The 12,573-nt window shown below is 42.8% G+C and overlaps 1 protein-coding gene across 4 annotated transcripts in view; it reads right to left on the bottom strand.

Moving 5' to 3' along the window:
• Window positions 1-12,573, bottom strand: part of CAPN7 (calpain 7) — a 264,535-nt gene that overhangs the window by 188,736 nt on the left and 63,226 nt on the right. For all 4 annotated transcript variants that reach the window (XM_078663888.1, XM_078663891.1, XM_078663890.1 and 1 more), the window contains 3 exons: window positions 7,761-7,854; window positions 4,895-5,041; window positions 1,653-1,759 (listed from right to left, as the gene is read on the bottom strand). In XM_078663888.1, coding sequence (XP_078520014.1) covers window positions 1,653-1,759; window positions 4,895-5,041; window positions 7,761-7,854 — 348 coding nt within the window. The remainder of the gene's footprint in view (window positions 1-1,652; window positions 1,760-4,894; window positions 5,042-7,760; window positions 7,855-12,573) is intronic.

Genomic DNA, 12,573 nt, shown 5'->3' with positions numbered 1-12,573 from the left:
CCCGCTTTTTTTTTTTCTTCTTCACACTGCTGCCATGCACTGCCTCTATACAGTGTCATGAGGATTCGGCACCAAAGGTTACGCTCCACGCGTCCCTCAGTATTTCAGAGGCTCAACACAATAATGCAGTCCAGCCTGGGTCCCCCACGGTTAATCTCCTTCACCCAAATGAATGTGTGAATCCTGCTGGATTCCCCGAGACTTTCCTTTACACACCTCCCTTATTTCTGGGAGTCAGGGGCAAGCATCTTCCCAACGCTGTAATTAACTCATGCCTCGAATAATATATATTTTTTTTTTTCTCACCTCAGATCAGTTCCTTTCGCGATGCTTCAAATGCGACTTTAATACACGCTCCGCTCCCTTCAATTGTCGCTCACCACAAACAGTTCCTTTTGCGTTACTTCAAAATGCGACTTTTAATACACGCACCGCTCACTTCACCTCACGCAGCTTCAAGGTCTCACAACATAGACCTGCGCAGTTCTACGGCAGATGGAGAACTATGTCTTACTTCATTGCCTCCTGCTACTTCACACCACTGGCTCCGGTATCACTGTGCACAGAGCGCCGCCCGTCACTTTCTCTGAGGAGTGTCAACCGAAGGTAGGTTCTACTCACTGACGCCGTCCTTGCCTTCGCACTCCGCCTTTGCCCTCCTGTGCCCGGCGTGACACTCGGTTTGCACACTATCGTGATGGGAGAGATAGTGCTTCTGAGTCCTACTTCTCACCCCCGATGGCAGAACCGGAACTTCCTGTCAACTACTCGACGGTTCCTCGGAGCAAGACTCTCCGTCTTGTCACACACTGAATTCCCTTCTACACAGACAGCATGGCAGCCTACCGCCCCACAGGGGGACTTATTACGGTGCCAAGAGACGCCCCTTCAAAGCCAGAAACTGAACGCTTTCGCTACAAGTCGTCCGCTTCTTACAACATCGTCTGCTTCGTGCTCATTCTCCCTTTCATTACCAGCAAACTGCTGTGCCGACTCTTCAATCCCCTCCGGGTAAGTCTTCCTTTTCACGGTTTTCCTCCGACCAAGCATAAATCTGTCCAGGGGAGAGACACCAACTGACCCTGGCTCAGCTCCACGTCCTCGTCGCCAAAGAATGTAGTATTAAAACACTACTCGACGTGAGTTCCAAAGTAAGTTTATTGTAGTAAGATAATACAGGTGCTCCCGGCTTGGCGGTTTCATCAATCACCAACATTCTATCTCGCACTCCAGGGTGGAGCGCGGGTCATACCAATACAGCGGAGCGGGAGAGGGGGGTAAAGGGAGTTAGGAAGAAGGGACAGTTACAACACACTGATATTGTAATGTGATCCATCCTCTTTTGATGCCACAAGGCCTTAATTGAAAAAGAAATACAGTTAAAATGACACTTTTGATGAACACATTAATGTTTTGTAGAAATGCATAAAGAATCATGCTTGTAAGGCATTAGTTATCTATAATGGGTCCAGCAGTTCTGTTCGGTCAAATGCCTAATAATAAAACATTTTTTGTAAGACAACTTTTCACAGGCTTGTGTGTTAATACCATAAAGCTATGGAGGACCTCTGCTGCACAATGAACTCTCAATTCATAGCATTGCAAATAAATAAAACAACAATCATGAGAGGACCTGTATTTTCAATGGTTACCTTTGGTATAACATTCTGAAAGTGTTTTGCTTGTCAAAGGTCTGACTGTCTGAATGCATAGCAATCCGTTCTGGTATCCAACCAGTCAAGGCATGGAGGTCAATGTTCTGCAACACAAAAATAGTAAGTAAGCACTTCTAAAATAACCATAACAGATACATCTTGTAGATATGCACATTTCTAAGCATATACGATCCTAAAGGTTTAATGGTCCTACCAAGGTCCTGCAGGCTACATCAAATATGGACAGATGTAGTTGTTGGTCAGTATTTACAAGTGCTCTACTACTAATCTTTAGGACCCTAAAGCTTGAAAATAGCAGGTTGTAGGCAACATTTTTCTGTGGGAGGTGCACTCAGTAGTCTGTGACCACTCAACTGAACCCACTGGGTTAGTGAACAGCCTTTTGAAGGTGAATCATATACGTTATCAGGGCCACTGGGGGAAAATATTAATTAGCACTATGGTGCAAACTGGCACCAGCCAGGAAATGTATGTAATGTTGCCACAGGGGTTTATTCTAGGGTTCATATTAAAATCCTCAGTGCCAAGATGTTAGCACATCCAGACAAACTTGTTAGATGAATTAGAGGAGTACCAGAGCTTTCCTTTGTTAGAGCTACCAGTATAATCTGCTTCCTCGATTCAGACATTAAAGAGATGTACAGACCATTCAATTTCTTTACAGAATTGTTAATTGCTGTGTTTCTGTCCAGTGAACCTCATTTTTCACTGATACCTAGGACTAGTTATTAGTTGTCTATTCTAAACAGAGAACTACAAATATAAAAATCCAAAGGGAAAACAGTGGTGGCTAAGCTACTCACACTACGCGTGTTACAATTTGGGATCAATCCATCATCAGCAAGATCAAATAAATGGCAAAACATAATGTATCTATAGACATTTCTATAGTGCTGGGCACACATAGATGGGAATCAATGTGCATTACATTACAGCTAACATTGTGACAATGTCAAGTAAAGGGACGGAACTAAAGAGATGTGACTAGAGGTGGCAGTGGGCAGTACTTACAGCAGATGCGCCGGCACTTACCTCTCAAGAAAATGTTTGAGCCAGGGCATTTATTTATAAATTCAGCACTGTACAGAGCCCAAAGACTGTAACTAACTGCAGCAAAACAATTTACATGTTTTGCGCAATCTATGGAATTCAAGTATTTGACTGGTCTCTACCGAGATTAGAAACCAGTCATTTGGCGACCCAATGTAGCTGTGCATTCTGATAAAATAGTTTAAAATCAGGCACCACAGGCTTCTTCCTCACAAAGCCAGTTGAAACTCTTTCATCACCAGACTATATCAATTCAATCAAAAGAGAACACAGTTCTGTGAAGAACATTTGTGGTCTCCCTGGTGTATCAGTAAAACAATAGAGGAGGTGTGTGAGCATCACCATTTTAGATAGTGCTATATGTCACATAACTGATTGAGGTTGGAGCATCCAAAAGTCACCAGGTCAGTGCAGCACTGCCAGTTAACGTTGCACATTTCCATAGTTGGCGTCGCCACCTGCACGTTATATCCTCACCTTTAAATGTTTTTGTATCACTTACAAGTGCAGTGGTGCACATGGTTCTGTTGACCGGTTTTGTTCATTAAGCGATCTCTGGAGGATTGGATATGACTTGTCACAGTTAACTTTCAATCCTGAAAGGAGGCCTACGTTGTCCCTGGACTCCATGGTTGGAGCAACAACAACCTCTGGGTTGGAAAGACAGATAAGCTCATAGGAAAGACGGTTGTTCATTATTCATAGTCTACACAAACAAACATAGTGTTGCATTACTGCAGTGTTGTTCGCTCGTGAAAGCCCCTCCATCCTCACATAACACGTTTATGGCTTTATCGCCATTGTGAAAAGGATGTGACAGAGAGAGCAGCCCCATTCAGTGACTCTTAACTGCCCACTGGGGAGAGATCACTAGCCTGATGCACAGTCTTGCTTTGGATAAGTGCATAGCAGTTTGACCCAGACAATGTCTTTCTTCCCAACCCTCATTCTTTAGTAGCATGGATAAGTAAACCCATCCCAAAGTCTAGGCCATATTGAGGAATGGGTAATATGGCCTTGAGGCTAGCTTCAGGTACACTAGCCATCAACTTAATCAGCCTGCACACATTAAAAGTGGTCTACAACCCGGAATGCGACCATTCTGGTCCAGGTACACTAATGAATCCAATACCGCTAGGAAACATAATACAGGATTTTCTCATCAGGTTTTAGCATTGAGGGAGACCAGTATGAGGTTTAATCTAGAGACCACAGTCTTGATTAGGTAATACCACAACTAATGCCTCTCTCTAATAAAGCTGTGGTAATTAACCCTTCTCCTGCACCAAATGATATAGAGTCAAACAGAGTAAATTATATAGAGACGGCAATCTTGGGATTAACAAATCCTGAAAACTGGTATAGAACTCTACTGGCAGATTCCTGATGCCTGGAGCCTAGACTGTCACTAGGTTTCTAATGACTGTGGATTTCTGCTAGAGTAAGCAGTGAATCCAGCTTTTCTCTTTGAGTGAGTGACAGTGTGGGTAATCTCGCTCAGCAACAAACATTTCTTACTGAAATATATATATATAAGATACAACTTTGTAATTAATGTTTGGTAGAGAGCGTTATACACAACTATAATGCAATAGATGGCAGATGTTCATTCTTACTACATTAGTAGTTCTTAATCGGTGGTCCGGGGACCCTTGGGGGTCCATGAAGCCTACCCGGAGGGCCCACGACTGCTTAAACAACGGAATAATATTAACATATTAAAGTGTATGTGAATAGAGGAGCAAAAATTAATTGAAGGCTAAAAATGAAGTTGGTATCCTCAGATTGATTCATGGGAGCCTTGTAAGTGCATCAAATAGAATATAACATGGGCGATGGGTGGGATCAATTGAATTTAGAAAAGCTTCAACCTTCCCATTACATTTTCTTTTTTATTTATAGATGTTTCTGATTAAATAAAAGATTTCTGAACTTATGCATTTGCTTGATGAATACTCGTTTCGGTAGTTTTTGTTTATTGTTTTGCGGTATAAATGATCAAAAATGCTTAGATCGGGTTCCCCGGTATTTTGATAATTATTTAGTGGGGGTCCCGGATTACAGTTGTGATTAAGTGGCAGTCCACAGAAGTCAAGAGGTTAAGAACTACTGGCCTACATGTTTAATAATATGGTTGATAACATGTATATTAAAAATGCAATGCTTACAGAATTTGAGCCTGGAAAATCGTATCCTCCCATCACCTTCATGTATGCCTTCTCAATTAGAGACACCCAGAGTTCATTTTTGTTGTTGGAATATGAGCAGAGAAGCTCTCCACTGTGGTCCACAGGTAGAAAGTCATCGATTATCACCTGCACACAAAAATAACAAAATGCCATTCATCATTCAAGGAAGATAACCATCTTACCCTCAGGAGAGCTTTGTAAAGTCCTGTGCTGCCAAACCTTTCCAATAGAACTGCACAATGTTTTTTTTATTCCTTTATTCATGTTAAAACAACTTGAAGCAGAATAGGGTTGCATGTGAACAATCTTTTTTTGCACAGTGCTCACAGTGCCGATAGTACATTGGAAATGAAGGAGACAGTGACAATCTGGCTGTTTAGCTTTCTAATTCACAATATGTGCAGCACAGCAGCTTCATCAATCCTTCATCTCGCTTCAATAGGCAAGTAGCTAGCGTGGGATGACATGACAATATACAACTATTTATGTTTAAACACCCCTGTGTGTTAACAAAATGCCATTATCCTTGCTCTTATGCAAGCAATTCTGAACCAAAAATTGCTAATGTTTCCCTTCATTACAAACTCCCCTTCACATTCTGCCATAACATTCAACACCAGATAACAACCAGGCAGCTCTAAACAAATCCTGTGCCCCCTTTTCCCTCCACAGATGGGTTCTTTCCCAACTAAAGTACTTATTGTCTTCACATAAAATGTGCAAATTTTTCAGCGTGTAATGAGGTCACCCTATTGACCTATTCCATTTTCTTTATATATGGAATATAACCTATTGCTCCCTGTCTGGAATTATCTATGTCTACCTTGTCGAAAGTGTCCTTGGTTTAAACTAGCAGGGTACCATTCTTGGACCTTCCAATCCGTATATAACTACATAATGATCCATTTATGTTTTCAGTCTGCTAACATGCATGTTGTTCATGCTAATATTAAATTACATGTAAAGGTGTTCACCTGGTAATAGAACTTTGGTTACTTTGTCGATTGGGTTAAGCCCACCATAAGAAACAAACTGATACTTGGAAAATAAGGCAGATTTGACACTTTCCAGTTAAAACTTTAGAGATCTCAAGACTTGGACAGTGCAAATCTCTGCAAACAAAGAGGCATGGTACTAGGCTAAGAGACTGGGTGGAGAATTTATTGATTCCAGCGGAAATTTGTAACAGCCTTTGAAATGAGAAGAGAGGCTATCTAAAGGGCAATTTTGTCCTTGTGAAGGATGGTGTAAGGCTCTTGATACAAACGAACCTGAAGCTCACTGAATACTATGGCAAAGGCAATTGTCAACACAAGGGAAATTACCTCTGACAGAGGGTTCCATGTTAAGAAATTCACAAAGCAGGAGGCAATATGTTCAAATACCATATAAGCTAAAAAGTCCATAACTAATTTTAAATCCTACTAAGTAGCAGGATGTTTAATAGGACAAAGTAGAACAGACTATCTTGAATGTGTCTCACAATAAAGAAAAAGTATTCAAGTAGGTTGTAATGGCAACTAATGCTGAAAAGAAATTACCATTGGCACCAGTACAGGACACATGCAAAATAAAAATGCTTTTTACACTCGCAACTTTCTTCCAGACCATTGACAAAATCATAATAAACTGAATTTGTACTGTTTCATATCTCATTCTCTAGCACTGAGGACTATGGTCTGATCAGCAGAATCAGGCTTTCAAGTTTAGCCATAGGAGGGTGGGGTGAAGAATGGCCTTTCCTGCTGGAATCAAAGATTCAACGCCCTGCTGCAGCAACAGAAAGTTTTGCGGAGACCAGAAGTTGGTCTGTGAAACATGATTGATGAATCCAAATTAGGGACACTAGTATTATACTGCAGTTGCAGGGTCTCTTGAACTTTAGAAGACTCAAATGAAATGGAAGACAATTCTCTGAAGGAATGCTAGTTTTGACAGTTTTTTTCTGTAACAAAAAAATCTATCCACAGGACTTCAGTTCTGAAGATACAGATTAGAATGAACAAACCAATCTCCTATTTTTCTTGATTGATGCATTCATTTCATCAAGAACTTTTATCTCTAAAGAGCTACTGAGTAAACACATAAAAATATAAATACAAATAAAGTTAAGAATACAAATGTGGGGCATTTGAAGCTGAAAAATGAGTCTCCTAAAATGCCCAGCGCAAGGCCGGACAGGCAGTAGCAGGTGTTTTCCCCGTGGGCTGGAAGGGTGGGAGGAGGTTTTCGAGCAGTGGGGGCTGCTTTTGTTACTGGGGACCGGTTTGCAGCTGTGCTGCAATATCGCGCCCCCCCCGAAGTAACAAAAGCAACAGCACTACTAAAGCGACAGCAGTGCTGCTTCTCACCAGCAACCCCTGCTATCCCAGGCCGGGCCAGCTGAATTGCCTGGGCCGGTTTGTGTTCCTAGTCCCACATGCTTCTAAATCAACATTAATTCCATATTCATAAAATTTCACAGCCAATCAAAAGAAAGCATCGTAAAAACAGGTAGAGATGGAAGCTGAAAGATAGGACACTAAAATTATAATTCACGAATATGCTGAGAACACTTTAGATTTATGCGTGCCCCAATTTATTTCAATATTTAGAAAGCTGGCATCATGTGCATGTCAAGGAGCTCAGTATTAAACACATGGGCATCTCAGAAAAGTTGTAAAGCTGCTGTATATATGTCACACACTTAAAAGGTGAAATGTTTATAGTATATATAAAGAGACTTCATACATTTGATACTTGTAGGCACAGGCTTTCCTGCTAGGGTTCTATAAAAGAAAAAGTTCTATTTCAGATTGCACCTCAACTAGATACTTTATCAAAATAGTCACATTAAAAAGTTTACCTTTCGAGGTACTCCATTGAGGTGAAGTTTAACCATATACTTTCCACAGGGATTGTATTCAGGCTCCCCTTTTTTATTCTGAGGGTAAATTATGCTACAAAAAAAGAAACGGTTATTTGTTATAAAAGTGGCCAGAATGGTTGGTAAAGTAACTATCCCAGACATACATACAGGCATTCATTGATTTTGGGGCTCACCTTGTGAATACAGGTTTGGTCCTGAAGTGAAGTGCACTTCAACTTGGGTAGCAAAACCTATATGAAATGTTACCAAAGCCATGGGGAGACATGTCATTTTTCGAATCTGGAAAGGTGTTTTGCTCATCTTCTTTAAGTCGGCCTTGAAGACAGCTGCCAGACTTCAAGAAAATGCACACAGTATGGCATGATATTTAAAGGTTGAGCACAATGTTCAAGCTAAAGAACTTTTAAAATTGCTTCGGGAAGCCCAGATGATGCTTATTTGCTTGGAGAATTTGTTTAGGCAGAACAGAAACAGGGTACAACACTATACAAAAAAAATCTAATTCCTCTAAATGTCTCAAACTAAGATGCAGACTCAAAATGCCCAAAGTGACCCCGCACACTTCAACAGTGAATATTACAATATCAATAATGTTGTACATATTGTTCCATTGTCTTTCCAATCATTCTCCCAAGAATTCCAAAGTCAGATTTCTTCAGTAGACAAATTCTTTATTCACAAGAGATACTTAAAACCAATAGCCAACGCGTTTCGTCCGTGACCGGACTTCTTCAGGGCTATATTAAAAATACAAAACATAAAAATCAGATATAACCATCATATATAAAAATATGAAAATAATAATCTTCCTATCTACTAGATGTAGGGATGTATACAACTGTTTCACTGTTGAAGTGTGCGGGGTCACTTTGGGCATTTTGATTTGTAAAACAAGTTTCTTGTTTTCTAATATTGGGATCTAGGGGATTGTATCCCAGACCACCTGCACCTATACACACGCACACCATAGGGATTTTGTCACCAGTGCGGGCAAAGTAGCCTTAATCCCCTGTTCTGGCTTGATTTAAGATGCAGACTCCTTCTGTATTCAGTACCAAGAATGCTGCTACCAGAACATAAATCACAGCTGCTTCCAACACCATCGCAGCACTACCCCAACATTCACCACCAGAGTCTGTGACAACAAGGAGCCAATACAAGCCCCTTGCCAGTTGGTACAACTAACCCCAATGATGCATTCTCTGGAGAACCTGTTGACACCTTTACAACTGCTGCTTCCTCCCAGGGCATGGGAACACTGAGCTACTTGGAAGGTAGCTAGATAGACTAACTGTGACAAAACACAAGACATCCTGCTACAACTCTCACAAGAAAAATAAGGCACAGGAAAAAGTCACTGTGTACAGGCTCACATCTGCCCGTTAAAACCCAGAGAAACTGAGACTTTCCAGCTCACTACAAAGATACTACATTTCCAAATCAATATAAAGCATAGGTCTAATTTAAATATACAATCCTCTTTTCAATACAGAGGTTTCAACTAAAAACACAATGCATAACATTAATGTTTTCCATATTTAAAAAAAATATATATTTTTATTGTTGCATTGCAATATTCATCTTTATATGTATCGACATGGAATAGTGTGGCTTCAACATTCAGCCATAATCAATCATTACTGCAACTTACATTTTCTGTTTGTATAACTAAGAACTAAAAACGCTGTTGCATGGATACTTGGCATCAGTTCGTACACTCATCATTACATTGTTTATTAGCTAAGCAGTAGTATAGGCTGAACGTGTTATGATTCTTATGAACTGTAGCCCCGTCCGGTGAACAAGATTGTTGTGGTTTACCCATTGTTTGTACCCTATCTTCTTCCCCCCAACCTTATTCCTCATCTTCATCCTCTCCCGAACTATCTATGTCTGTTTCTTCTGGTAGCGCCGCGCATATATCCCCCCTATAGGTGTTCCAGGGTAGCCATAATTTATTCCACTTGCGTGGGTTAGACCTTTGTTCATACACTGCCCTCTCCGTCACCATAGTTATGTCCATGTTCTTACACCATTGGGCCAGGGTAGGTGTTTCCGCTGCTCCCCACTTTTGCGCTATGTCGCGCTTCGCCAACATCATACCGACTCCTACCCATCGCCTCCCATATGTCGTCAAATCATTTGGGCCCCATATGTTGAGTAGGCAAAGCCTGGGGTCCGGTGTAATGGGTAGTTGTAGAGTTTGAGCCATAGTGCGTGTTATTCTCTGCCAGTATAGCATGATTTGTGGGCACTCCCAAAGAGTATGGAACAGGGTGCCTTGTGCTCCGCATCGGCGCAGGCAATACGGATGTTCATCTCTATGTATTTTGTGAAGCATAGTGCGTGTATAGTAGACTCTGTGCAGTATCTTAAACTGCACCAGTCTAAATCTTGTCGATATTCCGGCCTCCCTGGGGGATGCTAGTGCGGCATTCCAATTATCTTCATCTAACTCCCCAATCTCTTCCTCCCATGTGTCTTTCAGTTTCTGTAATGGGTCTGGTAAGTTGTTTATTATTTTACGGTAAGTGAGGGAAGTAGCTTTATTCTCTATGTAATCTGTCAATAGTCGGTCTTCCAGGGGAGCCGACTCCGGTACCGTGGTATCAGGTTCTAATGCTGTCATCAATGCGTGGCGGATCTGTATGTAGCGGTAAGTTTCAGTTACCCTCATGTCGTATTGTTCCCTAAGTGTTTCAAACGGTACCACTCTTCCTCCCGCCCATAGGTCCCCAACCGTTGAAATCCCTATGGTGTCCCATTGGTCAAATCCCTTGCTGTGTCGTAGTCTACCCAAGGCCTTGGATTCCCATAATGGTGTCATGCGTGTGATCACCCCCTCCCATTTCAGTCGTGTTTGAGCTTTATGCCACAGTGTCACAGTGTGCCTAGTGGGCCCTACCAGTTTCTTAAGTAACCCTTTGTCATAGAGTGGGGCCAGAAGGGTGGCTGTGCCTAGTTGTTTTCTATCTGCCATCAACGCCGGGTCGTCCTGCGGGCCATGTAACCATCGGTTAATTATCTTAAGTTGTGCTGCCCAATAGTACAGCTCCAGGTTCGGGAGGGCTATCCCTCCACTGTACCAATCCCTGATCAATTTTAAATGCGCCACTCTCGCTGGTTTGTTCCCCCATAACAGGCCCATTAGTTGATTAGAGACTTGTCTGAAGAATTGTGCTGATACCATCGCCGGTGTATTTTCCAGGACATAGAGGAAACGGGGCAGCGCCATCATCTTGAATAGCGCCGCCCTGCCCAGTAACGTCAAGGGGAGGGTGCTCCAATGTCGCACGTCTGATTTCAATCTTTCGAGCAGTGGTCGAAGATTCAGGGTCCTGAAAGTATCATGTTCTCGTGCAACATGGATCCCTAGATATCTGAAGGAGTCTTCCTCCAGTAGCAATGGACAGCCTGCGCTCAGATCTGGCGGTGCGCCACTCAACATGTAGAGTACTGATTTCGTCCAGTTTATTTTATAACCCGACGTTGTCCCATGTCTCTCGCACAGTGCTAATAATGCCGGTATACTCTCCGGTAAGTCCATCAAGTAGATTAGCATGTCATCCGCATACAATGACACCCTGTCTTCCCATCCGTCTCCCCACTGTATTCCTTTGAGCAACCGGGTGGTCCTAATGACAGTAGCCAGAGGTTCTAGAACCAAGGCAAACAGTAACGGCGAGAGCGGGCAACCTTGTCTCGTACCTCTCTTCAATGATATTTCTCTGGAGAGGCGGCCATTCGCCATCACTCGCGCCACCGGGTCTTGGTATAATAGTTTGACCCAAGCTATAAATTTCGGGCCAAAGCCCATGTGTTCCAGTACCGCAAACAGGTATCGCCATTCTACCAGATCAAACGCCATCTTGGCGTCCAGTGATAGGATCGCCGCCGGTTCCGTTAACAGCGGCGCACGCGCCATCACCCCATGCAGCCGCCTCAGGTTTATCGCCGTGCTTCTATGTGGCATAAATCCCGCCTGATCAGGGTGTATTAGATGCCCCAGATGTGGCATCAGCCGATTGGCCAATAATTTTGCCAAGATTTTATTCTCGGCGTTTAATAGAGAAATCGGGCGGTATGAACCGCAATCCTCAGGCGGCTTGCCGGGTTTTGGCATTGTCACTATAGTTGCTGCCCGTTGGTCGGGCGGCAGTCGTCCCCGTTCCAAACTGTCCTGAAACATATTGAGTAGGGGTGTGGAGAGTGTGTCTGGCATTGTCTTGTACCATTCTATCGGTATCCCGTTGGGACCCAAAGCCTTCCCCGAGTGCAGGGCAGTTATAGCTATATGAATCTCCTCAGTGGTCAATTCCTCTTCCAGTTCATCCGTGTTGGCCTGTGACAGGGTGCGGGTGGGTATCCCTATGAGAGACGTCTCCGCCATCTCCTGGGTAACCTCGGCGTCGGGGGTGTAAACTGTCTGGAAATGGTCAGCCAGAAGTTCGACTATTAGAGAAGGGTGGGTTTGCAATACACCCGCGCTATCTTTCAGATGTAATATGGCCCTTTGTCCGTCTTTTTTCCTGTCTAACCATGCAAGGAGTCTGCCGGCCTTATCGCCCACATCGTATATTCTTTGTTTTGTGGTCGTTAAATTATCTAACACCCTGCTGCGTAGGTGGTCAGTGTGACGCTGTTGGCATAATTGTAGTGTGTGTTGTGTGTCCGCGGTCGGGTTAGTCTCATGGACAGTATTGGCTTTGTCCAGTTCAGTTTCCAGGTCTACAAGTTCTTGCTTTTGTGTACGTTTATGACTCGCTATCATAGAGATGGCCTGCCCCCG

This window comes from Lissotriton helveticus, chromosome 10, assembly GCF_964261635.1.
Source record: "Lissotriton helveticus chromosome 10, aLisHel1.1, whole genome shotgun sequence".
NCBI classification, from domain to species: domain Eukaryota; kingdom Metazoa; phylum Chordata; class Amphibia; order Caudata; family Salamandridae; genus Lissotriton; species Lissotriton helveticus.
This window is presented reverse-complemented; position numbering and strand designations above follow the sequence as displayed.